At 42.5% G+C, this 27,322-nt stretch overlaps 1 protein-coding gene across 1 annotated transcript in view; it reads right to left on the bottom strand.

The window, feature by feature from the left end:
- Positions 1-27,322, bottom strand: part of LOC132901361 (bridge-like lipid transfer protein family member 2) — an 81,276-nt gene that overhangs the window by 43,395 nt on the left and 10,559 nt on the right. Inside the window, exons 5-22 of the mRNA XM_060943690.1 lie at positions 25,416-25,557; positions 25,216-25,334; positions 24,851-24,911; positions 24,414-24,603; positions 23,096-23,219; positions 22,900-23,024; positions 22,707-22,774; positions 22,468-22,604; positions 22,154-22,272; positions 14,720-14,886; positions 12,610-12,868; positions 12,318-12,523; positions 10,868-11,909; positions 8,845-9,036; positions 8,563-8,765; positions 8,353-8,471; positions 6,499-6,722; positions 6,130-6,320 (exon numbers count right to left, since the gene is read on the bottom strand). Of these exons, the coding sequence (XP_060799673.1) occupies positions 6,130-6,320; positions 6,499-6,722; positions 8,353-8,471; positions 8,563-8,765; positions 8,845-9,036; positions 10,868-11,909; positions 12,318-12,523; positions 12,610-12,868; positions 14,720-14,886; positions 22,154-22,272; positions 22,468-22,604; positions 22,707-22,774; positions 22,900-23,024; positions 23,096-23,219; positions 24,414-24,603; positions 24,851-24,911; positions 25,216-25,334; positions 25,416-25,557 (3,688 nt within the window). The remainder of the gene's footprint in view (positions 1-6,129; positions 6,321-6,498; positions 6,723-8,352; positions 8,472-8,562; positions 8,766-8,844; positions 9,037-10,867; positions 11,910-12,317; positions 12,524-12,609; positions 12,869-14,719; positions 14,887-22,153; positions 22,273-22,467; positions 22,605-22,706; positions 22,775-22,899; positions 23,025-23,095; positions 23,220-24,413; positions 24,604-24,850; positions 24,912-25,215; positions 25,335-25,415; positions 25,558-27,322) is intronic.

The following is a 27,322-nucleotide window of genomic DNA, read 5'->3' as shown; positions in this document are numbered from 1 at the left end:
AATTACCAGTCATACACGCCGCCTAGTGGCCAGTGTTAGTAATTACCAGTCATACACGCCGCCTAGTGGCCAGTGCTAGTAATTGCCAGTCATACACGCCGCCTAGTGGCCAGTGCTAGTAATTGCCAGTCATACACACCACCTAGTGGCCAGTGCTAGTAATTACCAGTCATACACACCGCCTAGTGGCCAATGTTAGTAATTACCAGTCATACACCGCCTAGTGGCCAGTATTAGTAATTACCACTCATACACCGCCTTGTGGCCAGTGCTAGTAATTACCACTCATACACCGCCTAGTGGCCAGTGCTAGTAATTACCACTCATACACACCACCTAGTGGCCAGTGTTAGTAATTACCAGTCATACACACCGCCTAGTGGCCAGTGTTAGTAATTACCAGTCATACACGCTGCCTAGTGGCCAGTGCTAGTAATTACCACTCATACACCGCCTAGTGGCCAGTGCTAGTAATTACCACTCACACACCGCCTTGTGGCCAGTGCTAGTAATTACCACTCACACACCGCCTAGTGGCCAGTGCTAGTAATTACCAGCCATACACCACCTAGTGGCCAGTGCTAGTAATTAACAGTCATACACACACCTAGTGGCCAGTGTTAGTAATTACCAGTCATACACACCGCCTAGTGGCCAGTGTTAGTAATTACCAGTCATACACATCGCCTAGTGGCCAGTGTTAGTAATTACCAGTCATACACACCGCCTAGTGGCCAGTGTTAATAATTACCAGTCATACACACCGCTTACTGGCCAGTGCTAGTAATTACCACTCATACACTGCCTAGTGGCCAGTGTTAGTAATTACCAGTCATACACACCACCTAGTGGCCAGTGCTAGTAATTACCACTCATACACCGCCTAGTGGCCAGTCTTAGTAATTACCAGTCATACACACCGCCAAGTGGCCAGTGTTAGTAATTACCAGTCATACACCGCCTAGTGGCCAGTGTTAGTAATTACCACTCATACACCGCCTAGTGGCCAGTCTTAGTAATTACCAGTCATACACACCGCCAAGTGGCCAGTCTTAGTAATTACCAGTCATACACACCGCCTAGTGGCCAGTGTTAGTAATTACCAGTCATACACCACCTAGTGGCCAGTGCTAGTAATTACTACTCATACACCGCCTAGTGGCCAGTGTTAGTAATTACCAGTCATACACACCGCCTAGTGGCCAGTGTTAGTAATTACGAGTCACCGCCTAGTGGCCAGCGTTAGTAATTACCAGTCATACACGCCGCCTAGTGGCCAGTGCTAGTAATTACCAGTCATACACGCCGCCTAGTGGCCAGTGTTAGTAATTGCCAGTCATACACGCCGCCTAGTGGCCAGTGCTAGTAATTACCAGTCATACACGCCACCTAGTGGCCAATGCTAGTAATTACGAGTCATACACACTGCCTAGTGGCCAGTGTTAGTAATTACCACTCATACACCGCCTAGTGGCCAGTGTTAGTAATTACCAGTCATAACCGCCGCCTAGTGGCCAGTGCTAGTAATTGCGAGTCATACACACCGCCTAGTGGCCAGTGTTAGTAATTACCAGTCATACACACTGCCTAGTGGCCAGTGTTAGTAATTACCAGTCATACACGCCGCCTAGTGGCAAGTGTTAGTAATTACCAGTCATACACGCCGCCTAGTGGCAAGTGTTAGTAATTACCAGTCATACACGCCGCCTAGTGGCCAGTGTTAGTAGTGGCCAGTGTTAGTAATTACCAGTCATACACACCGCCTAGGCACGGTGGTGTAGTGGTTAGCGCTGTCGCCTCACAGCAAGAAGGTCCTGGGTTCGAGCCCCGGGGCCGGCGAGGGCCTTTCTGTGTGGAGTTTGCATGTTCTCCCCGTGTCAGCGTGGGTTTCCTCCGGGTGCTCCGGTTTCCCCCACAGTCCAAAGACATGCAGGTTAGGTTAACTGGTGACTCTAAATTGACCGTAGGTGTGAATGTGAGTGTGAATGGTTGTCTGTGTCTATGTGTCAGCCCTGTGATGACCTGGCGACTTGTCCAGGGTGTACCCCGCCTTTCGCCCGTAGTCAGCTGGGATAGGCTCCAGCTTGCCTGCGACCCTGTAGAAGGATAAAGCGGCTAGAGATAATGAGATGAGATGAGACACACCGCCTAGTGGCCAGTGCTAGTAATTACCAGTCATACACACCGCCTAGTGGCCAGTGTTAGTAATTACCACTCACACACCGCCTAGTGGCCAGTGTTAGTAATTACCACTCACACACCACCTAGTGGCCAGTGTTAGTAATTACCACTCACACCACCTAGTGGCCAATGTTAGTAATTACCACTCATACACCACCTAGTGGCCAGTGTTAGTAATTACCAGTCATACATACCGCCTAGTGGCCAGTGCTAGTAATTACCACTCATACACACCGCCTAGTGGCCAGTGCTAGTAATTACCACTCATACACGCCGCCTAGTGGCCAGTGCTAGTAATTACCAGTCATACACGCCGCCTAGTGGCCAGTGCTAGTAATTACGAGTCATACACACTGCCTAGTGGCCAGTGTTAGTAATTACCAGTCATACACACCGCCTAGTGGCCAGTGTTAGTAATTACCACTGATACACCGCCTAGTGGCCAGTGTTAGTAATTACCATAGTGGCCAGTGTTAGTAATTACGAGTCATACACACCGCCTAGTGGCCAGTGCTAGTAATTACCAGTCATACACACTGCCTAGTGGCCAGTGTTAGTAATTACCAGTCATACACCACCTAGTGGCCAGTGTTAGTAATTACCAGTCATACACCGCCTAGTGGCCAGTGCTAGTAATTACCAGTCATACACACCGCCTAGTGGCCAGTGTTAGTAATTACCAGTCATACACACCGCCTTGTGGCCAGTGTTATTAATTACCACTCATACACCGCCTAGTGGCCAGTGTTAGTAATTACCAGTCATACACACCGCCTAGTGGCCAGTGTTAGTAATTACCAGTCATACACACCGCCTAGTGGCCAGTGTTAGTAATTACCAGTCATACAAATCGCCTAGTGGCCAGTGCTAGTAATTACCAGTCATACACACCGCGCCTAGTGGCCAGTGTTAGTAATTACCACTCATACACCGCCTAGTGGCCAGTGTTAGTAATTACCAGTCATACACACCGCCTAGTGGCCAGTGTTAGTAATTACCAGTCATACACACCGCCTAGTGGCCAGTGCTAGTAATTACCAGTCATACACACTGCCTAGTGGCCAGTGTTAGTAATTACCAGTCATACACCACCTAGTGGCCAGTGTTAGTAATTACCAGTCATACACCGCCTAGTGGCCAGTGCTAGTAATTACCAGTCATACACACCGCCTAGTGGCCAGTGTTAGTAATTACCAGTCATACACACCGCCTTGTGGCCAGTGTTATTAATTACCACTCATACACCGCCTAGTGGCCAGTGTTAGTAATTACCAGTCATACACACCGCCTAGTGGCCAGTGTTAGTAATTACCAGTCATACACACCGCCTAGTGGCCAGTGTTAGTAATTACCAGTCATACAAATCGCCTAGTGGCCAGTGCTAGTAATTACCAGTCATACACACCGCGCCTAGTGGCCAGTGTTAGTAATTACCAGTCATACACGCTGCCTATTGGCCAGTGTTAGTAATTACCAGTCATACACGCCGCCTAGTGGCCAGTGCTAGTAATTGCCAGTCATACACGCCGCCTAGTGGCCAGTGCTAGTAATTACCAGTCATACACACCACCTAGTGGCCAGTGCTAGTAATTACCAGTCATACACACCGCCTAGTGGCCAGTGTTAGTAATTACCAGTCATACAAATCGCCTAGTGGCCAGTGCTAGTAATTACCAGTCATACACACCGCGCCTAGTGGCCAGTGTTAGTAATTACCAGTCATACACGCCGCCTAGTGGCCAGTGTTAATAATTACCAGTCATACACACCGCTTACTGGCCAGTGCTAGTAATTACCACTCATACACTGCCTAGTGGCCAGTGTTAGTAATTACCAGTCATACACACCGCCTACTGGCCAGTGCTAGTAATTACCACTCATGCACCGCCTAGTGGCCAGTGTTAGTAATTACCACTCACACACCGCCTAGTGGCCAGTGTTAGTAATTACCAGTCATACACACCGCCTAGTGGCCAGTGTTAGTAATTACCAGTCATACACACCACCTAGTGGCCAGTGCTAGTAATTACCACTCATACACACCACCTAGTGGCCAGTGCTAGTAATTACCACTCATACACCACCTAGTGGCCAGTGTTAGTAATTACCAGTCATACACACCATCTCGTGGCCAGTGCTAGCCAGTAAAGAAATAAAACAAAAGAGACTGGCTAGGACATAAGGAAATTCTACAACCCAGAAACAGATGGGAGCTCCGCTTTTAGGCAGTGCCTAAATCTATATATTAGTAACCTGCCATCATTGTGCATTTTGTTGCAGACATCTGAAAACTCTGCATGTACACACACACACACACACACACACAGGAAAGCTAAGATGACTTAAGATTACAGCGTGAGATAGAGATAAGGAGCAGACATGTATAGTTTTGTACATATATTAATGCATATTTTCACACCACAGAAACACACACACACACGCACGCACACACAGTCTCTCATCCGTCAAGAAGTCATGGCATTTGCAACATGCACATCACCTTTGAACATTTGATGAATATATGACATGTGACTGTTTTGTTGGGTGACGGGATGTCCTGGGTTGCGGAACCACACGTGCGAGGGCTCGTCAAGGCCGCTCGCAGCTTTAATTCTCCTGTGGAATTGCTGCATGCGCGCGCAAAGAAAAAGGGAACATCTTTCACCTTTGTCCAATTGGCTGGTTCTCACATTTTCATTTTGCTTTTATTTTTTCAGGAAAAGGTTATGTTGTCCTGTACGGTTGAGGCCAAGGGCTCACATAAACCTCGGCTAAAGATATTCAATCTCACTTTTTGAAATTAATCTAAACACAAGCTTCTGATTCCCCAGTGGTAAATTAGGAGTGAACTGGGAGTGCACCAGTGGATGTATTTAAGGGACTACATTCAGAGCCAGTGTGGTTTCACCTTTGTTTGCATGGGAATTACAGATCTTCACAAATCCACCGATCTTTTGAGGAGCAATTTCCTCAATTAAACAACAGAAGGCACTATGAGCATCTGTGCAAACAATTGTATGCAAATATAAAAATCTTGTCACCACACAGACACGGCATCATTCAGGCTTCGTAACTCCCACGGATGAATGATCATTGACCCTAAGACAATAACCAAAGAACTGCTAAAGAAATAGGGGGCATCAGGTACCAAATTATGTAAAGCTACCAATAAAAGAGCTCTAGATCACTATAACCTGAAGGGCTGGCATGCTGGGAAGGCCATTACTCCAAGACCAACATAAAAACAGCCAGACTGAAGCTTTCAGCTGATCATAAGGACAAAGTCCTAGCCATTTGGAGGAATCTTCTCTGGTCAGATGAAACAAAACAAAAAAAAAAAAAAAATGGAAATGCCACAAAATACTAAGGTGTATGTAAACATTTGACAAACTACAAATCTGATAGAGCTAATAAAATCTGAAATAAATCTATAACTTGGGGATTATTTTGAAATGACCTCTTATGGAAATGAAGATGATGCACTAAATGACCTACCACAGGAAATGTATAGTAAACATGAAATGTGTGGAGCTGCAAAACACCGCGTCTGAATATCTTTAGCCTCGGTGCACGTAAACTATTGAGCAGAAGGATGAATTATTTAGTTATCATGGAATAAAAGTCAATGAGGAATGTTTTTTCACCTAAAATAACCCCTGAACACTACAGTTAGTGTGCATCACATTACAAATAACCTTATTCCATTCTATCAATACATATATAGAGAGCATATTTTGACTTGTTTTAAATACATTTTTAATTATTTACTGCTCATTATGACCCATTTTTCTGTGAAGTGCTTTGTAAGAAGGCAGTTTCCCAGAAACATTATCAATAGTATTTGCATCTGTCTGTCTAAACATAGAACACTTCTTCAAAATGCTTGTGTGTGTGTGTGTGTGTGTGTGTGTGTGTGTGTGTGTGTGTGTGTGTGTGTGTGAGAGAGACCTGCAGTTGGGGAAACGAAGCTGTGTAGGACAGCTGTTTGTAGTGCTGGCCGAGCTTCTTTCGGGAGGGTCGGATGCTGTGGAAGAGTTTTCCTCTGCAGATGGGTCGTGACACACTGGTCCATGTGGCCCAGAAGTTCTGCATCCAACGCAAAGTGCTGCTATACAGGAGTATTCGAGGCTGACAGGGCTCTGAAACCAGACACACGCACTTAGAAGCATTTTAACACTATTTTATCATAGTCTCAAAGTCTCATAGCACCACTGTGTGTAGATAAAATAATTCCAAGGCGTAACTGCAGTGTACCAACAAATGTAGAGGATGGAAATATTCTACAAAAATCCTGGGGAGGGGGTGGGGGAGGAACACCTGTGCTGCTGTTCTGGTTAAGTTCCATAGTGATGGAGAGGTTGAGGTTTTCTGAGCGGAAGGCCCTGTAGGAATCGTGCGGTTGTCCCGAGGTGACGTCAGCCACGCTGTCAGCACTGCACAACATAACCGAGTGGTGGTCATGTGGGTTGCCATGGCAAAGCCACTGCAGATCCAGGGTCATACACAGGTTGGGAAGGTGCAGGAAGCAGATATCATCATATCTGAAAACAACGATATATGATATGATATCCACAGATCAGAATGATTTGGGATTTTTTGATAGACATTGCAATTACAGTTGATCATTTTCAACAGACTGAGCTTCCTGCCTATAGTGGTGCTCTAAATAATATTAAACATTTACCAGGAATTATTAGAAAAATGTACATCATTTCTACATTAAAACAATCAGATGAAATTATGCAATCAAAATGGAAGCAAGTGCAATTTAAAAACAGCACTCTGTTTATCCAAATATAGAGGATTTTTAGATCACTAGTTTTAAGATTTTAAATTTAGGTCATTAAAAACCTAAATAAAAACCTGTTGTCCAAGCTTAGTTGTTATGGTGTCTCTGAGTCGCTTTTAAAGTGGTTTGAAAGCTACTTGACGGACAGGCATCAACGGGTTGTTCTTGACGGCACATTTTCGGAGTGGTTGCCCGTCACTTCTGGAGTCCCTCAGGGATCCATCTTGGGTCCATTATTGTTTTTGATACATGTTAACGATATGCCAAGGTATCTTGAGTACGGGTCGAGCCTCACCCTCTTTGCAGATGATAGCAAGCTTTATTGCCCTATTGAATCTGCAAGTTCCGGCGTCTCTTTGCAGAGCGACTTGAACTGTCTCCATGACTGGAGTATGGATTATGGCATGCAGTTTAACATCTCTAAATGCAAGGTTTTGCACATGTCAAAGCTGAGATCACGTAAAGGGACTCCAAATAATCATCAACTAGCTGGGAAGGTATTGGAAACAGCCTCTGAAACTTTCGATCTCGGGGTGGTTGTTTCTAATAAGCTCACGTGGGCTACCCATATTGAGGAACTTTGTGCTAAGGGAAACAAAGTGTTAGGTCTTGTGAAGCGCGTTTGTGGGCGTGATATTTACGATGTATCAACTAGGCAGTTACTGTATATGACTTTAGTTAGGCCAATATTAGAATATGCATCGCCTTTGTGGTCCCCTTATTATAGTTAAACATCGAAAGCTGTTGGAAAACATCCAGCGTTGCACCACAAAGTTTATTCTAAACTATCCGGCCGTAGAGTTAACATACAATGACAGGCTGTGTAAGCTAAATTTACTCCCTCTAGAATTTCATAGGGAGATACATGACTTAGTCCTCCTATTCAAATTCAAGGTTGGGATAATAACAGCAAATTTTGTCAATTTTTTGTCACCTGCAACCAGCCATTATAGAACTCGTAACTATGATTTTAACAACTTTTGTCCTCTTGCGTCGCATAAGCAAGATTTATTTCACTAACTCATATTTTCCTCGAACTATAAAATTATGGAACAGTCTCCCCAGTTATATAAAGCAGTCTACGTCAGTTCCTGAGTTCAAAAAACTACTTCGTAGCCATTATAATTCAAGATTGTACTCATACCGGGCACATTTATTTAACTTGGATATTTTTGTTACCTAGTCAATTGATAATTATTTTTTATATTTATTGTTTTTCTTGTTTTTAATCATCTAAATATGTTTTGTTACACATATTAACATTAAATATGTTAATGTTAATTGGGGCTTTGCCCTGTATTCTTCTCCTGCCACTTTTGCTATTTATGTATTTATTGTTGCAAACCTCAATAAAAGAAAAAGAAAAAAAAAACGTTACACACTTTGAGGCGGTCCTGACATTGACATCCAAGTCACCGTTAAAGACAAACTGTCCAGGGTTCCAGTCAAAACTGAGCTTGCTCCACTCCCAGTGCATGTTTTCTGTAGTGTTATAAGGGTCCTGTAAAAGTATGTGGGTTCAGTGAAATGACTCCATGAGCAAGACTGTATTCTTAACCGCAACGCAAGACCAAAAAGCTTACTGGCAGTACCTCAGTGGCAAGCTGGTGCAGGTTGGCTTGTTCAATGTCCATGCACCAACGTCCATGCAAGAGCAGCCTGCTTTTATCCCACCAGGCCAGAAGAGGAGAGGGGTCAGCAGTGGGCTTGGTCAATAAATCCACTGCCTGGCCAATCAGAGTCCACGCTGGGTCCCAGCACGGCCCCCATACAATTGTATAAAGTGATATGTTTGCTAAAGAAAAGAGAATATTGTCCTCAAACTTTTCACAGTCTGTCAAGTATAATGTGAAAATGAATATATTGAAACTCACAGGTGACATCATAGTAGAATTTGAGAGGAGGCATGTTCCGGTAAACAGTCACGTCTCCCCAAGGTTGGCCAAGTTGGATCACCTCCCTGCGCCGTCCACGCACCTGTCCATCCTGCTCTGTCCCTATAAGACGCCCTGACAGCTCCCAATCCCTAATCTCAAATAGGTATCGTGGGTAATCTCGGATCCTCACTACACCAAAAGTGAAATGAAAGATAACCAGTTAACAAAAAAGAAGAAACAGAACGCACCTTCATAAGCACATTACACATATGACAGACACATAATATGAAGTACATAAGTGTAACAAGAGTGCTCTGAGAGCACGATGTCCCCCGCTGGCAACTCGGCCATAACCAGAGATGCCTACCCTAAATTTTGAATTTCAGTATTCTTGAAAACATTTTTCAGTATTTTGGAATGACTTTCAGCAACATTAATTTATGCGCATTGCCATTATAAAGAGGTGTATATACCAATATGTTTAATATTTAAATTATTAAAAAGAACTGTTTTGTGTGAATTGAATAAACAAAACGCGAGCAGCCATCTCAATTGATTTTCCACTCAACAAATTTCTAGAGCATACAATATATCACATTTTTCTAAATACAATAGTGTTCCCTGTTTGCAGACATTACGGTCGACTACCAATCATTGGTATTGACTTTAACTCCTCAAAAGTATTATATTATATTGCCTGGCAAAATGTTCCTGTTAACGGATTCTAATAAAATTAAAAAAAAATTTCTTATTTCATGCCAAAGAGAGTCCGACATTGTTATCATAATGTCCCAATATATAAATACTTCAGCATAATGCTTCAGAAGAGACATTGAATAAAATGACATTTATAATTGTATTTAAAACAGTGGAATGATCAATTTTTTGCCACAATCCCAACAGCACTGATCATAAAATTCTGTTTTTGATCATACTACATGTACATTTGCACTTGCAACACTGAAAAGACTTTGAATTAAAGAAGTCCAGCCAGTGTTTGATATTTCAGTGAATAAAAATCAGACGTAAAAAGAAACTGAATAAGTTTAACTCACATTTCATGGCACTAATTGGCAAGTTCAACTCCAAGCACAGGTCAACCATCACCGCTTCAGCACGTGTCACGTTCCGTGTCTTTTCATCCACAGATTTCGTAAAAAACTGCTGGATACCCCCAGATTTACTTTCCGCCTGACTCGCCATTTCAGCATACTCCATATGTTTTTTTTTGTAGTTGACATGCCGCCTGCAGTCATCGCGACCACCATGAGTGATGTTAATGTCAGTTCTACACAGTTTGCAGTGCGCGTATCCATTGCCCTTCTGACTGGGTGTAACGCACGGCCATTCTAACGTATCGAAAATAGCGCGAACAAATGTGCGGAATCTGCGCATGTCACACACAGCATGTGCGGTTGTCGTAAAAATAAATAGCCGTGAATCGCACATGGATTGAAAAAGTCACTTGGACATTTAAAAACAACTCACTGGAATTTAAGACTTTATAATAATTTCGTACAGAATAACATCGTATTTACGTAACTTTTCCATACAAAATACAGCCAATCCGTACTAGTAGGAATCTCTGCATAACCCTGGTAAAACGCAACTGAATTGAACGAAATTGCAATATGTGTATTACCGACATATAACAACGAATCCTGCAAAGTTTTGTGAAATTCCTCCAAAAATTGAGAGAGGAGTCGATTTCAGAAGGTTCCTGGGACGGACGGACGGACATCGCCATGACACAATCCCCCTTTGGGCCTTTCGGCCAGCGGGGGATAGAAACCAGAGCGCCAACGATGCAGTAGCTCACACAACCGTACCATGAGAAACCAGACTCGTTTATAATTAGCCAAGTTGTTCTTCAGGAGAACAATTAGATCTTCCAAACAAAACAATCAGAATCAAAACCCACTGAAAACTCAGGGAGGAGTAGTGATTTTTGTGAATTGTGGATGGACGGACACCGTGTGATGGCAATAGCTACAGCTGGTGAGATAACAATAATACTGACCCAAGAACGCGCTAATCTTGAACGAGACAGCGCGGCACCACTGCACCACCAGAGGCAATCCTTCTCTGGGAAAGGGACTGACACTGTCGATCTCACAGAGCAGCTCAAGCATATGTTCATGCCCATGCAGCGAGTGATCAGCCAATGCCACCAGCTCCAATTTTGCCATAGTCCACGTGAGCAGTGCCTTGCGCATCGGGGTGCTGGCGTAGAGGCGGTGTGAGCGCTGGATGTAGATTTCGATGTGCTTGCGCTCCAGTGAGGCATACAGCTCCTCGATCTTGCGCGCTGGTAGCAGTTCACCGTGCATCCTGCGCAGCTCAGCTACTTTGCGGTCAAGTAGCTGCAAGCGTTTAGCACTCTCCTTGCTCTCATCTTTCATCAACTCATAGTTGTCACGCAGTTTGATCTCGAACACGTCGTCCAGAAAGACAAAGGAGAACTGGCCTACGTTGAAGAGGAGATCTGGAGGAAGGTGCTCAGGCTCGGTGGAACCAGTTCTGTGGAGGCTCTTGAGCCATTTCTGGGCACTCACAGTCTTGTCAAAAGTGCTGGAAAAGTTGTACTGGTATGGGAATTCCACAGCGAGCACAGGGAAGGAAAAGAGCCAAGCACGGTTGTGGGACGTTGACAGGAACGGGAAGCGACTGCGGTACTGCTGTAGCTCATCTGAATTATCGAGCATGTTTACCTCTGGCTCAGAAAACGTAAAAATGTCATTGCCATCGAAGTTAAGCACCACCTGAAGAGACTTGAGGTGAGTGGCTCCTGGCTGCTTGGAAACTGACAGAGCTTCAGCACGCAAAACAATGAAGTTCTTCTCCGTGACATGTGCGGTGAGCTGGGTGTTAGCCAGAACAAAGTGCACGTTGAGGCTTCTTATAGCAGAAGAGGGTGGAGAGGGTAAGGGAACTTCTTTCTGCTTTATGCCCAGCACTGCACACAGTGTGCTCCAGCAGCCTCGACTTTCACACACGTGCTGATACAGAAACATGTGATCAGACGGCGTCCACTGCAGGGCCAGGGCATTTTCACTCTGCATCTGTGCACAAAGTAAATGAGAAACACGTGATTAAAATGGGAAGAAACAAATTGATTTAAACTTTACATTTGTAAATCAGCCTTCATGTAATGTTCAGTAGGAGTAGCGTCTTACTAAGGAGCTTTTTTTGGAATTAAACATTTATTCACGACAGTAGCCATGAATCGGAGCATGCTAGTCCTGGCACAAGGACTGCAAGCGTTTTAAGCAACAGGATTGTGTAAAAATGACATTTTCTGTAATTTTGCAAGAGAAAGAACCTCTAATTACTAAAAGGTAAATATAAAAACAATTTAAAGTAACACCACATCCACCACTGGTAAAATGCGATTCAAAATAAATATCACTACATAAACATCGTATATGGGAGAAAGAGGAACATGGAGTTGGTGTGTGTCGGTGAGGTACCTCCAGGGTGTGGCTGCTGTTCTGGTAGGCCACAGTGAGGCTGCTGAGACTGAGAACAGGGCTGCAGGCCTGGTCCGAAGGGCAGCATGGCTCCGTGCTCTCGCTGAGTGATTTCAGTACAGACAAAGCCACACCGTGTACTAATACTTGCGAGCTCTCGGCAGAGCTGTTGGCTCCTACTTCATCCACCCGAAACACCACGGCTCCTACACCACCAGAAGCAGAATTATAGTTATTAAGCAGGCTGTTACAGAAAGAGCTGTAAGCCATGAAGCTTCCCAGCTATACTCACCTGCTACATTCGAGAGCGTGAACATGTTGACATCCTGCAAGTTGAGCTGAAGTTTCAAAACTAGAGGCAAGCGAGATGCTGACTCTCCTGCTGGAGTGAGTGAATCCTGAGCTTGGCCCAGCTTAAGGACGGAGAACAGACGAGAGAGGCACAGAGCACAGGTCTCCGACAGCTCCAACTGCAGGCCCTGCAAACTGGACTCCACACAGACGCTGGCTGAGGAACTGGAGTCCACACTGTGGGAAGTACTGAAGCTGCCCTGCCAATTCAGACAGACAACACATAAATAATAAAAACTACATGGATTAAAGCAAAAAATTATTATTTGACTGAAAATTTACGAGGGGGGGGGGTTATGGGTGGGTGGATTTTGATGAAATTCTGAGAATGGTTAACTTAGAACTGATAACTATCAATTAATTAATGGATTAATATATTCAATTTACTGCACTTTCTTTCCATTGCTTCCGTATATTATTTTTTTATGGCAAACCACACAAATGCAAGCACCTGGAATGTTTAGTTTTTTGCACCATGAACTAAATGGCTTTCCGTTTTCACCCATTTCGTACAGCCAAGCCCACCTCCACTTGTTTTACACCTTTATCGATGGCAGACACATCAGTGCCTTCTTTCATGTAAAGCACATCCATGCTGCCGAAACCGAAAGCAGAATGACGACATGCTCCTCTGCTCGACGTCAATATAGAAAAAAGTTTGGATCTTCGCTTAAATTAAAATTAAAATCTGACCTTACTTTGTGTTGAATACGACTTCAAAAACAATTCAAGATTTTATTAAGAGAAATATTGTGGCCAACACGAGTGTTAAGTTACCTAAAAGATCACGTGAAGTTGGCTGCTATCTACTTTGCGTTCGTTCTCATTTTCCTCCATCATTTCATAGGCCAGAAACAGATGTTTTGACGTAATTTAACTTAGTAGGCTATGATTATTATTTAACCGTAGTCTTCGAGACATTTTGACTGTTTGGGGCATTGAACGCTGGTGTATGATTTTCAGGGAATAAAGTTTAGCGCATGTCGGAACATCATTGCGCTCGCAGCCTCCAACTCCTCAAACGTCCTTTAAATTGTGATATAACGTAGGCTATAAGGCACGGTTCTAACATACCTTACACATTGGCCTAACGAAAATAATAATTGTTGGGGCGTCTGCTGATTTGTTAGCTATAAATTTAGGTCTAATTACTTCTGACAGTCTGCAAGCATTGCACCGTCGGGTCTTCAAGTCTGGCTGAAGCAGAGGAGCGGGCTTTCCAGGGTTTATTTTTTCGTTTTTTTTTTTTTTTTTACATGCTCCATTTCTATATGTCCAGGTTTGAACTAAGTCATTTTGGGAAGATTTAATTTAATACAAAACAGAAATGGTCAGACACAAGCACGCCAAGCACATGGGAATGTATTTTGCCAATTTTGACAGCGCATGTTTTTTTTAATGCCGCACGGTAGACAGCGAACGTTTAAACATGATCAAACATAGGAAATGAACGACACAAAGCATGGCTCAAAAACAAAAAAGTTAAATAAACCCTGCTGATAGTTGATGGTGTTGCAACACATCAGTGTTATAACCCAATCTCTACCCAACCACCCGTCATTTTAATTCTCCTCGGATCAGCACCGACCTCACATTTGGCCTTGGGAGAGTTCAGTTGACGGAAATCCGTCACACGACGGAAAACTTTAATCCATGCAACTACAGTGTGTGCTAAAGAAAGTCTTCCAGACAGTTTATATTTCATTAAATGCCAAGGACTCTCCCTTTAAAAGACTCTAGATGCAAGAAGTAGAACTCTAGCCGACATGATACCTTTGTTACGAATTTGACTCAACCTTAAAATATACCTTGACCCTGTTTCGATTAATTCCAAAATCAAAATTTGACACAATGATAATTTCATACAAACAATCACACACTCATTCTTGAGATATCGTACTAACAAGAATATGAAACAGATGCAAGAAAGACACAATGTTTATCATACAACATCTACAGCAATGAAAAGACTTTCTTCTGTAGAGTACAATGTAATGGATGCTGACCTAATTTAATAAATGCTGAATGTGTAAGACTATTTTTTTTTAAACCTGCAGTGTGAAGGAGTCTATGATGAGTGCCTCTCCCCACACATGTTTGCCTGGTGGATGAGGAGCTTGCTGGATGTGAGAGCCTTGGCCCACTCTCCACCAGAAATGGTCCAGGGACACGGTCAGGTTTTCATCTTGTTTAACGGAGTCCACAGAGTGCTGCAGTTCTGTGTGGAAACGGGAACATTCACAGAAACACCAGAAAGGGAAAAAGATGTTGATATTTAGCAATGCTTTTTTTAGAATCATATGAAATTTACAACAAGTGCAAAATATTCAGGTGCCATTATGTCCAGGTCCCAGAGAATGGAAAACTATATTTAACCTTGGCGGAGTTGAAAAAGAAGAAGTGTTCAGTACATGGAACTGACGTACCTTAAACCTGCAACACTCTCGGCTCCTTTTTCAAATACAAACCGTGCATATGGAAAAGATGGCAGTAAATCAGGCCAATTCCAAAATACTGGTGTGTTGCATAACAGTCCAGTCTCATCAGTTTTCATACCCCAACTTTTGACTGGTACTGTATGTACTGCACACACCCATCAGCCATAAAGGTTATGCCCACTGACAGGTGAAGTGAATAACATTGAGATTTTTTTTCCCTCTCCATGCTTCCACGGAAGGCGGTCGCATTCCTGCTCTCCCTCTCCCTCCTTTTTTCCCCTGCTTGTGCCCGTGTCTTGTCTCGTCCGCTATACTTTTTGAAGAGACTCTTCCTGCATTACTTTCTAAACTAAAAAAGCATGGAATTGATAAACTGGTCTAACGAAAATGACTGTACTGTAAGACTGTTATTTGACTGGTTATTTCTGCATCAAAAATAACAGTATTTCGGAGTTTTGCTTGAAAGATTAAAGTGTACAATGGTGTTTTTCAGAAGTTAGAAACTGAAATAAAGGAAAAACAACTCTAGATTTTTCCATTCTTTGTTCAATATAATGAAATAACGAAGAATAAACTTCTGGAACCATGACTCTCAAAAAAAAATAATAATAATGACTGAAAATTAAAAACTTAGGAGTCATGTTGACTCTCAAATGAAAATGTCTAGGAGGAACACTGCATCACATTTTGGCCATCACAATTTGGTTCTTGTCAAAGTCGCTCCTTACACTTGCCCATTTTTCCTGTTCCCAACACATTAACTTCAAGAACTGACTGTTCTCTTGTTGCCCAAATGCCCAATATATACCACCCCTTGACAGGTGCCACTGTAATGAGATAGTCAGTGTTATTCACTTCACCCTCAACAAATGAGTGGGTGCTAAATGAGATCGGTGTATGAAAGCGATCGCAGTTAAACTGTATTCAGTTGTGCAAACTGACGTGTTTTGGTCATCATTCCAGACGGGAGGGTGACAATCTAGAAGAAATAATTTTGCAAGGAAAAGTGGCTGTTAAGAGGAAGCATGGCAGGCAAAAGATCAGATTTGTCGATAACATCAAGGAGCTGATAGGCCTTCCAATTAATGAGGCCACGCGATTGGCTGAAGACAGGGAAAGACGGTGAGCTTGGTTGTTAAGAGTCACTATGCAGTCCCCCCAGTATTTCGCGGGCCTTTTTTGTGATTGTGGCGGGCTAAAATGTCTGATGTTGCGGGGGGGGGGGGGGGGGGTTTTGCAAAAAATTGCGATGAAAGTTGGTGTTTAGGCTTTTGTTGCGATTATATTGCGGGAGGAAGTGAAAGTTGCGAGAAATTGTTGCGATTTTCTCTTTTTGTGATTAAAATTGAGTGATATGTTAAATATTGTTATTACTGAAAAACTATTGATAAAAAAACAAAAAAAGACACTGAGAAATGGTCCTATAAACAACTTTACCAATATAAAAGATTAGCACAACTCCAGAAATGCAGAAAAATAGGCTTTACTTATCCAAATGCACCTGTTGGTTCAAAAGTTAAAAGTGCAGAGAACCTCACAGCACAACATGAAGTTACCTTAAAATATAATATAAATGCCTCAGCTTTCATGGAAGAAAAAAAACTATTAATACTAGTACTGTGTGCAGGCAGTCTCTCCTGAAGACTAAATTAAACAATAATTATAAACTAATAAAATAAATGGCTCAGGCTTCATAGAAGAAAAAAAAAAAAAAACAATTTGAACAGAATCTCACAGTATGATACTGAAGCTGCTTAAACAATGGAAAATAAAATACCATTTTGGCAAAAATGTTGGCATCCATTAATTTCTTGTATTAAGTAAAAAATAAAGTGCGCACAGTCCTTCACTGTAAACATAACACACTTTCAGTAACAGAATTTAAGCCTATATAAACACTGACTCGCACATGCTGCTTCTCTTGAACATATACACAGTGTTGCCAGATACTGCTGACGTTTTCCAGCCCAAAATATGTTTAAAACCCGCCAAAATGCACTTAAAACCGCCCAAAATGTAAAATATACTTGATGCCTATTTTGTAAAGTAAAAATATGCAGCTAAAGACCAGTATACTATTTGTAAATCGAACAACAATGCAAACAACTTCTAAATGGCAACATGAGACAGTCAGTGCTGGAGGTGAAAAATCTGCTGTCTGGTACTCGGCTACGTATGGTTGAATCAGATTATAACTCTGCAATCATCTGCTGTGTTCTGAATCCTACATGCACCAGTAGGTGACGCACACGCATAATATTATGTAGGCTATGTTAGGCTACGGGGCGGCACGGTGGTGTAGTGGTTAGCGCTGTCGCCTCACAGCAAGAAGGTCCTGGGTTCGAGCCCCGGGGCCGGCGAGGGTCTTTCTGTGTGGAGTTTGCATGTTCTCCCCGTGTCCGCGTGGGTTTCCTCCGGGTGCTCCGGTTTCCCCCACAGTCCAAAGACATGCAGGTTAGGTTAACTGGTGACTCTAAATTGACCGTAGGTGTGAATGTGAGTGTGAATGGTTGTCTGTGTCTATGTGTCAGCCCTGTGATGACCTGGCGACTTGTCCAGGGTGTACCCCGCCTTTTGCCCGTAGTCAGCTGGGATAGGCTCCAGCTTGCCTGCGACCCTGTAGAAGGATAAAGCGGCTACAGATAATGAGATGAGATGTTAGGCTACGATGCATATCTAACATCTGCATTGCTGAGGTTATTTATTTTTTATTTATCCTGTTCTGTTTTATTAATTTTATAGGCCTAGTTATTCTGCTTAATTTATTTTTGTCTACATCCATGTATTTTCTTCATCTGTCATCCTGATTTTTGTGGATTTGTTAGATTGTACCTGTTTTATATACTTCAATTAAAAAAAAAAAGTTAGGCTACGATGCATGGCTGAATGTAACATAAGAGTCACTCTTATTTACTAGTTTATGAGTTCAGTTTCTGCACTAAATTACACATATTCATATTAGTCTTACAGTTACATCGACATTTTTTTTTGTTTAAATAATACTTAAATGAGATTAATGTTTATTTTTAATGATTAATTTAGGCCAATGCTCGATTTTGGTTGTTTAAAATACCTAAGGGGTACTGGGTGAACTAGGTCTATGACTTGCCTCAGTTGACCAAAGACAATGTTACAGGGAGCGTAACAAGTGGCACTGTGTGTCGTGTGATGCCCACGATCTCTGATTGGGTCACAGAAGTGTTTAATATGGATTGGATGTAGACTAGTGGACGTAGATAGTACATAGAATGTGCTGCATCAAAGTCCTTCTAAGGCTATATATATATAAAAAAGTGTCTCTGGCTGCATTCTCATACAGAACGTTGGTGCGAAATATTTATAAACATCTGATAAAAACCCGCTGAACTAATGGCAAACCCGGCCAATTTTTGTCAACCAGCCCAAGCCATTTTTTGCCCGCAAAGTAGAATTGGGCAGGAAACCGCCCAATCTGGCAACACTGCGTATACACGGAAGTAAGGCGGAAGGTAGTTTGTCGACGTCACCTCAAGACGACGCCAACAATTGGTCAAATTTGCGGGAAAGTTGCGGTGATTGCAATTATATCCAACATTGCCCTGAATTCGCGGGGATTGGTTGAATTTGATGTTGCAAATCGCAACATCTCGAAATCCTGGAGGGTCTGACTATGGGACGGTGACCAGCCCGAAGGACAGGAGGATTCACGTCACCTGTCAGTGGTGTTAAATGTTATGGCTGATTGGTGTACATGTCTGTAAGTATCTACAGTGCTGAGCGTAAATGAGTGCACCCCCTTTGAAAAGTAACATTTTAAACAATATCTCAATGAACACAAACAAGTTCCAAAATGTTGACAAGACAAAGTTTAATATAACATCTGTTTAACTTCTAACATGAAAGTAAGGTTAATAATATAACTTAGATTACACATTTTTCAGTTTTACTCAAATTAGGGTGGTGCAAAAATGAGTGCACCCCACAACAAAAACTACTCCATCTACTGTAGCACTTTGTACGGCCTCCATGATTTTTAATGACAGCACCAAGTCTTCTAGGCATGGAATGAACAAGTTGGCGACATTTTGCAACATCAATCTTTTTCCATTCTTCAACAATGAAGAAAAGTTTAGTGACTGGATGCTGGATGGAGAGTGATGCTCAACTTGTCTCTTCAGAATTCCCCACAGGTGTTCGATTGGGTTCAGATCAGGAGACATACTTGGCCACTGAATCACTTTCACGCTGTTCTTCTTCAGAAATCCAACAGATCTGCGTTTAGTCATGTTGGAAAAGTGCACGACGACCAAGGGCACGGAGTGATGGTAGCATCTTTTCTTTCAGTATAGAGCAATGCGTCTGTGAATTCATGATGCCATCAATGAAATGCAACTCCCCGACACCAGCAGCACTCATGCAGCCCCACATAAGGACACTGCCACCACCATGTTTCACTGTAGGCACCAGGCAGTTTTCTTTGTATTCCTCACCTTTGCGACACCATACAGTTTTGAAGCCATCAGTTCCAAAAACATTTATCTTGGTCTCATCACTCCAGAGTACAGAGTCCCAGTAGTCTTCATCTTTGTCAGCATGGGCCCTGGCAAACTCTAGGCGGGCTTTTTTGTGCCTGGGTTTTAGGAGAGGCTTCTTTCATGTACGGCATCCATGCATGCCATTCCTCTGCAGTGTACGCCGTATTGTGTCACGGGAAATAGTCACCCCAGTTTGGCTTTCTACTTCTTTAGATAATCGCACTGAACTTGCATGCTGATTTTCTTCTCATCAGAAGACGCTCCTGTCGAGGTGTTAACTTCTGTGGACGACCTGGACGTCTCCAAGATGGTTGCAGTTCCATCTTTCTTAAATTTTTGTACCACTTTTGTGACAGTATTCTGACTGATAAGTAAAGCTTTGCTGATCTTCTTGTAGCCTTCACCTTTGTGGTGTAAAGAAATTATTTTCTTTGGGGAATTCTGAAGAGACAAGTTGAGCATCACTCTCCATCCAGCATCCAGTCACTAACAGAGGTCATTGTTGAAGAATGGAAAAAGACTGATGTTGCGAAAAGTCGCCAACTTGTTCATTCCATGCCTTGGTGCTGTCATTAAAAATCATGGAGGCCATACAAAGTGCTACAGTGGTGCTTGAAAGTTTGTGAACCCTTTAGAATTTTCTATATTTCTGCATAAATATGACCTAAAACATCAGATTTTCACACAAGTCCTAAAAGTAGATAAAGAGAACACAGTTAAACAAATGAGACAAAATTATTATACTTAGTCATTTATTTATTGAGGAAAATCATCCAATATTACATATCTGTGAGTGACAAAAGTATGTGACCCTTTGCTTTCAGTATCTGGTGTGACCCCCTTGTGCAGCAATAACTGCAACTAAACATTTCCGGTAACTGTTGATCAGTCCTGCACACCGGCTTGGAGGAATTTTAGCCCATTCCTCCGTACAGAACAGCTTCAACTCTGGGATGTTGGTGGGTTTCCTCACATGAACTGCTCGCTTCAGGTCCTTCCACAACATTTCCATTGGATTAAGGTCAGGACTTTGACTTGGCCATTCCAAAACATTAACTTTATTCTTCTTTAACCATTTTTTGGTAGAACGACTTGTGTGCTTAGGGTCGTTGTCTTGCTGCATGACCCACCTTCTCTTGAGATTCAGTTCATGGACAGATGTCATGACATTTTCCTTTAGAATTCGCTGGTATAATTCAGAATTCATTGTTCCATCAATGATGGTAAGCCGTCCTGGCCCAGATGCAGCAAAACAGCCCCAAACCATGATACTACCACCACCATGTTTCACAGATGGGATAAGGTTCTTATGCTGGAATGCAGTGTTTTCCTTTCTCCAAACATAACACTTCTTATTTAAACCAAAAAGTTCTATTTTGGTCTCATCCACAAAAAATTTTTCCAATAGCCTTCTGGCTTCTCCACGTGATCTTTAGCAAACTGCAGATGAGCAGCACTGTTCTTTCTGGAGAGCAGTGGATTTCTCCTTGCAACCCTGTCATGCACACCATTGTTGTTCAGTGTTCTCCTGATGGTGGACTCATTAACATTAGCCAATGTGAGAGAGGCCTTCAGTTGCTTAGAAGTTACCCTGGGGTCCTTTGTGAACTCGCCGACTATTACACACCTTGTTCTTGGAGTGATCTTTGTTGGCCGACCACTCCTGGGGAGGGTAACAACGGTCTTGAATTTCCTCTATTTGTACACAATCTGTCTGACTGTGGATTGGTGGAGTCCAAACTCTTTAGAGATGGTTTTGTAACCTTTTCCAGCCTGATAAGCATCAACAACACTTTTTCTGAGGTCCTCAGAAATCTCCTTTGTTCGTGCTATGATACACTTCCACAAACATGTGTTGTGAAGATCAGACTTTGATAGATCCCTGTTCTTTAAATAAAACAGGGTGCCCACTCACACCTGATTGTCATCCCATTGATTGAAAACACCTGACTCTAATTTCACCTTCAAATTAACTGCTAATCCTAGAGGTTCACATACTTTTGCCACTCACAGATATGTAATATTGGATCATTTTCCTCAATAAATAAATGACCAAGTATAATCTTTTTGTCTCATTTGTTTAACTGGGTTCTCTTTATCTACTTTTAGGACTTGTGTGAAAATCTGTCGTCGTCTTTGGTCACATTTATGCAGAAACCTAGAAAATTCTAAAGGGTTCACAAACTTTCAAGCACCGCTGTAGATGTAGTAGTTTTTGTTGTGGGGTGTACTCATTTTTGCACCACCCTAATAAAACAGATGTTATATTAAACTTTGTCATTTCAACATTTTGGAAATTGTTTGTGTTCATTGAGATATTGTTTAAAATGTTACTTTTCAAAAGGGGTGCACTCATTTACGCTCAGCACTGTATATATTAACCAAACATATCCATGAGGGAATGCTGTACAGTAGATTTCTCTTAGTATTCTTTAAAGGTCAATTTTATTAAAAGTTCTCGCCCATTGTAAACGCAAGTAGCACTGCAAAGCCAACTGAACACATCCAGAGGATCTTTATCTGCTGTACCTACCTGCACTGACAGAAATGAAACCCAGAGCAAAGGGTGGAGTGTCTCCCAGCTGAATAGACACATTAACATTTGACACAGTAGAGCTGAATCTCACAGGGACATCCAGGAGAGGGAGGCGCCTGCAGGACAAATATAAAAAGTCAACGATACCTTGAAATCCCAGCTAAGTGACATGATGCAGATACTGAGCGACAGTGCTAGCTAATGCTACTACTAAAATAAAATGTTTTTTTAAACGAAAAAATGTTTTAAATTATTTTGTTTCGAACAGACGTTTGTAAATACTGACGTATCATAAATACTCGTCTTCTTACTTTTTTCTGTGTGCTGCCTTCCTATGAATAAGCTGCTCCCATGAGAACAAGTCGAGCCAGTGGGAGAACTCCTGCTGGCGGTAGTGAATAATGCATGTGCTGACCGTCACGGAGCCACAGATATCCGCTGAGGTCACCTTCAAAGACCGGACAAACATAAATTACACAAAGACTAAATATTTGTTGGATTGAAAGTGTAGATCTGATAAAAGCCATGAGCCTGAACCAGAGCAGCTCACCTGCAGCGCAGTTTTTAGTGAAGTGAGACATATAATCCGCTGCCGGCTTTGTGAGAGAAGAAGGCCATCTACAGAGAGAAAAAGACAATTGCATAAAAAGATAGCAGCTCAAAATGCTCAACAGATAGTTGACACGGTGTGTGTGTGTGTGTGTGTGTGTGTGTGAGAAAGAGAGAGAGAGATCCCTGCTTACCCTCCAGCAGGAGCTCTAAATGGCTGTGGGGGAATTTAAGCTCAGGAACGAACCCTTTCAGGGGAAGCTGCTCCTCATCACAGTCATAGTCAAGCTTTAAAGATTTCAGTGTCCAGTTCAGGTGCCTTAAAAACCAAACAAGGAGGGTCAGCAAGAAAACAGAACAAATCCACACAAAATAAACCCGTCCACTCACCTCTTCTGGCTGTGCATAGAGAGGGTAATGTTAGTGTTCTCAAACTCCACACTGACTTTCTGGGGAATCATCTGGTGAATCTTCTCTACTGTTTCCATCTGGATATACTGATCTTCTGTGTGTTCTGGGAGATGAAAATAAATAAATAAATAAACCTGCTTTTATTTGGCTCATGTTCTTGCCATAAAACTTCAGCTTGGCTCTTTCAAGTAGAAACCTACGGGGCAAATATGAGCAGTCTGCGGTAATTATAACACGTGCAACCGTGTGCCAGTTAATTAGTAACACTTTAATCAGTACACTTAGTGTAAAAGCAAATAAGAATACACAGACGAGACAGTTGGGCCCCTGCTTTGTCTCTCCCCCCCCCCACACGCTTTTTTTTTTAACCTGCCACCATCCCTCTTTTCAGAGAACAAACTGAAGACTTAAAGTGCCATTCCACCATTGGATGTATTCTTTGGCATAAAATACAATATATTTTGACAACATATATAAATGGTATCACTAGATAGAGAAATCTTTTAGCTTCAAAATGATATATCAAACATAATTTTTTGACAACGACAAGTATATTAATTTTGCGACCAAAGTCACCTACCCTTTTAATTTCCACGCGTGATGTCATCGGCAGGTTCCCCTTCTTGCGTACCGTGTGACGTGGCACATATCAGCAATGGCGGATAGAACGCGATAAAAATAATACCAATAAATCTAGCTAATACCAATAAATCTAGCTAACTGAAAGATTAACTCAATTTTTCGCAATTTTTTTGGCCCCCATATATGAGGAGAAATGACACCCTCACTTTGGGGGTTTCCTGGTCTAAAAATAGACCGACACGTGGTACACAAGAAGGGGAACCTGCCGATGACATCACGTTTCACTACCGCACGGAAATTAAAAGGGTAGGTGACTTTGGTCGCAAAATTAATATACTTGTCGTTGTCAAAAAATTATGTTTGATATATCATTTTGAAGCTAAAAGATTTCTGTCTAGTCATGTTGTCATACAATATATTGTATTTTATGCCAAAGAATACATCCAATGGTGGAATGGCACTTTAAGGAGGATATAAACTAACTAACATAAAAACCAAATCAGCTCTCACTTACATGACATAAAACACTGGTCCATCTAACAGGAGCTTAAGTAAAATTACACTGTCAATATTCATAGCAGAATTCTGTTTAATCCTTTTTTTTTTTTAGTAAGCTTTATGTTTGGTTGGAGATTTTTACATCGTCCGTGTCCATGTATAATTAAGCGAAGCTGAATAGCCCTGGCCTGAGTCCACGTCCCTGGTGTAGACCCACCTGGTGAAGACATATCGGTCTCTGGAGTACAGGTTCCTTTCGGAAGCAGCAGCTGAGAGTGGAAAAGCCCCTCGTGCAGTTCTGCCAGCAGAGTCCTCACGCTGAGTGCCAGCTGCCCCGGGCGCAAGTCAGGCAGGCTCACGTTGCCACTCATAGCCAGGCCCAGAGACACCTCCGCCAGACACGTGTCCTGCAGACAGGGGACAGACCCAATATGCAGCTTCAAATGACTGAGGACATTAGTTTAATCCACACAGTGCATTAAATAAATGTCCTTTATACAAGAAATTAACTAGATATGAAGGGTCACATTTGCTACAGATAGAACAAGGCGACAATTAAAACAACATTTGAAATGAACTTTAAATCAGACATGGGCTTCCTCTGTGGCCGGGAACCAGCTCTAATAAATGAATAAAGAATATAAGTGCACATACCAGCCTGCTGCTTTTTAAAACTTTACTGCTGATCTGTCCCACAGTCATGTCCCAGGCCAACCTAAAAAATACAGCATGAGCTCTCAACTCAGCACAAGTCTTTGGTCATTTCCCAAAAAAAAAAAATAATAATAATATATAGGATTGGATGTTAAAGGAATACTCCTGCATTTTTCCCCCCAATCTAATCTCCACAAACCCCAGTGGCAAGGAAAACTCCCTGAGATGACAAGAGTAAGAAACATTGAGAGGATCCAGACCCAACAGGGAACATTTCCTCTTGGGGGTGATAACGGGACTACATGAGATCTACATAAAACACTGGAGTATTCCCTCAAATAACATGAAGCAAGACATATTTGTACCTCTTGCACTGGTGATTGAGCAGTAGAGTGATGGCTGTGCTCGTCATGTGCCAGAGGGACTCCGGCAGTAGCAAGTTCAGCACCATCACATTCAAAGAGCCAACGTGGAGCGACAGCAGCTGCCGAGGAAACAGAGGAGAAGGATGTGCCAACAGATCACAGAGACTCAGTGAGAAGCTTGTGTGTGTTCAGAAGCCTACCTGGGAGAGAAAGCGCAGCACTGAAGGACTAAGCGGTGACTTGGTGGGACTTCCATCAGGATTCTGGGTTACTTGTGGCCTGAGAGGCTCCTGCAGGTCAATCCGTACCCGAGTTTCACCCACACACAGTGCCAAGTATCTCCTGGAGGACAAGCAACCACATGGTCAACTAATGTGTGTAAACAGTGCTTACCTTATGAATGGTGACAAATATGATTAATTAAATTAAATTAACACTTTAAAGGTCATAGGCAACGGTCAGAGGTGAAATGTAGAATATCAACTTTATTGTCTAGAACAGGGGTCAGCAACCCTAGGCACGCGTGCCACAACTGGCACGCCGAGGAATTTCCAGCGGCACACTGACGATGATACACAAACCTAATTATTCAACACATTAAAAATGTTCAAACGTCATCTTGAATGGTCATTGGCTGTTGCATGGCGAGCCTGCTCTTTTAGCATGACTACACAATATAGCGCCCCCCTCCCAGTGTTGCCAGATACTGCTGACGGTTTCCAGCCCAAAATATGTTCAAAACCCGCCAAAATGCTCTTAAAACTGCCCAATCTGGCAACACTGCCCCCTCCCCATATTTCTCATGAGATGGGCCCACTTGATGCAGCAGTTGCGCCAAGATGGCAAAGAAGCCGACAGTTCGGCTTTACTCTCCTCGTGGACCAAAGAATATGGGCTCATTTCTCAGAGGGACCGTGCTGTGTGCACATTGTGTTTTGAAAGTGTTGTGTGTCGAACATCCAGTGTTAAACGTTATTTCGAGGCAAAGCACAAAAAGACTTTCAAAGATCAGGCAGATAGGGACGACTCAATCTCACGCGCAGTGTGCGGATATGGGAAGCAAGCCCACACTTCAAAAGTCTTTGCCTCAGCTAAAAACAATGCCACTGAAGCGAGCTATATAATTTCTCACTGCATAGCTAAACATGGAAAGCCATTCACAGACGGTGAATACATTAAGGAGGCCTTTCTCTCCAGCTCGGATAGCCTTTTTGAGGGGCTACCAAATAAAGAGACAATAAAATCAAGAATAAAAGACATGCCCATATCACCCAGAACTGTTGAGCTACGAATTGGTGAAATGGCAGAAAACGTAAGGGTGCAGCAAACAACTGGCATAAAGTGGGTTAAAGTGTATGAGGTTAATGGCATAAAACAAGTGCAATGGTGTTTTACATTTGCTCAATGCATTAAATATCCATATCCGTCTAAAATGTGTGGTGTCTAATTACACATAGTTAACACCTATTTGAATAGCACACTAACTAACAAGAAAATTTCTAGTTGGAACTACATGGCAAAAAGGTTGCCGACCCCTGGTCTAGAAGAACGACCCAAAAAGTGAATTCAATCTTCCTGGTGTCCAATTTGCAGCCTAAAATTGAATAAAACGGTTAAAATATACTGTTTTGCCCAGTTTCTGAAGGTTTGTTTACATCTCACTTATGCGCACTTTCACCGCCAGGGGACCGTCATCATGATGTCATTTAAGCCAAACAGAGCGGGAGCAGCTCTGTGTTTACTTGTGAACCGAGCACACATGTACGGACTTTGGTCGTGTAAAATGTCTGAAAGCGATGGTGATTTTGAAGCAGGAACTCTCCAAATTGAATATTGAGAGGTGAAACCATATATGTATGAACCTATGGCTGTTGTGAATCAATCTGTGAACGTGGCTCACTGGTTTGACCGTGCGGCCTCGGAATCGGATGGCGACTCGGCCGACTCCGATCACACACAATCCCTATAATAGAACGTGGTGTAGGTGTATTATGCTTATGTATATGTAGATTGGTGTTAAGTGACCAATCTTTAATAATTAAATTGAATCAATCCCATTGAATCATTTAATTTGACTCATCTGAATTGAATCATACCATGGATTCCT

Source organism: Neoarius graeffei, chromosome 17 (assembly GCF_027579695.1).
Source record: "Neoarius graeffei isolate fNeoGra1 chromosome 17, fNeoGra1.pri, whole genome shotgun sequence".
Classification (NCBI taxonomy): Eukaryota; Metazoa; Chordata; class Actinopteri; order Siluriformes; family Ariidae; genus Neoarius; species Neoarius graeffei.
Note: the sequence above shows the minus strand (reverse complement) of the source record. Positions and strands in the feature narration are given on the sequence as shown.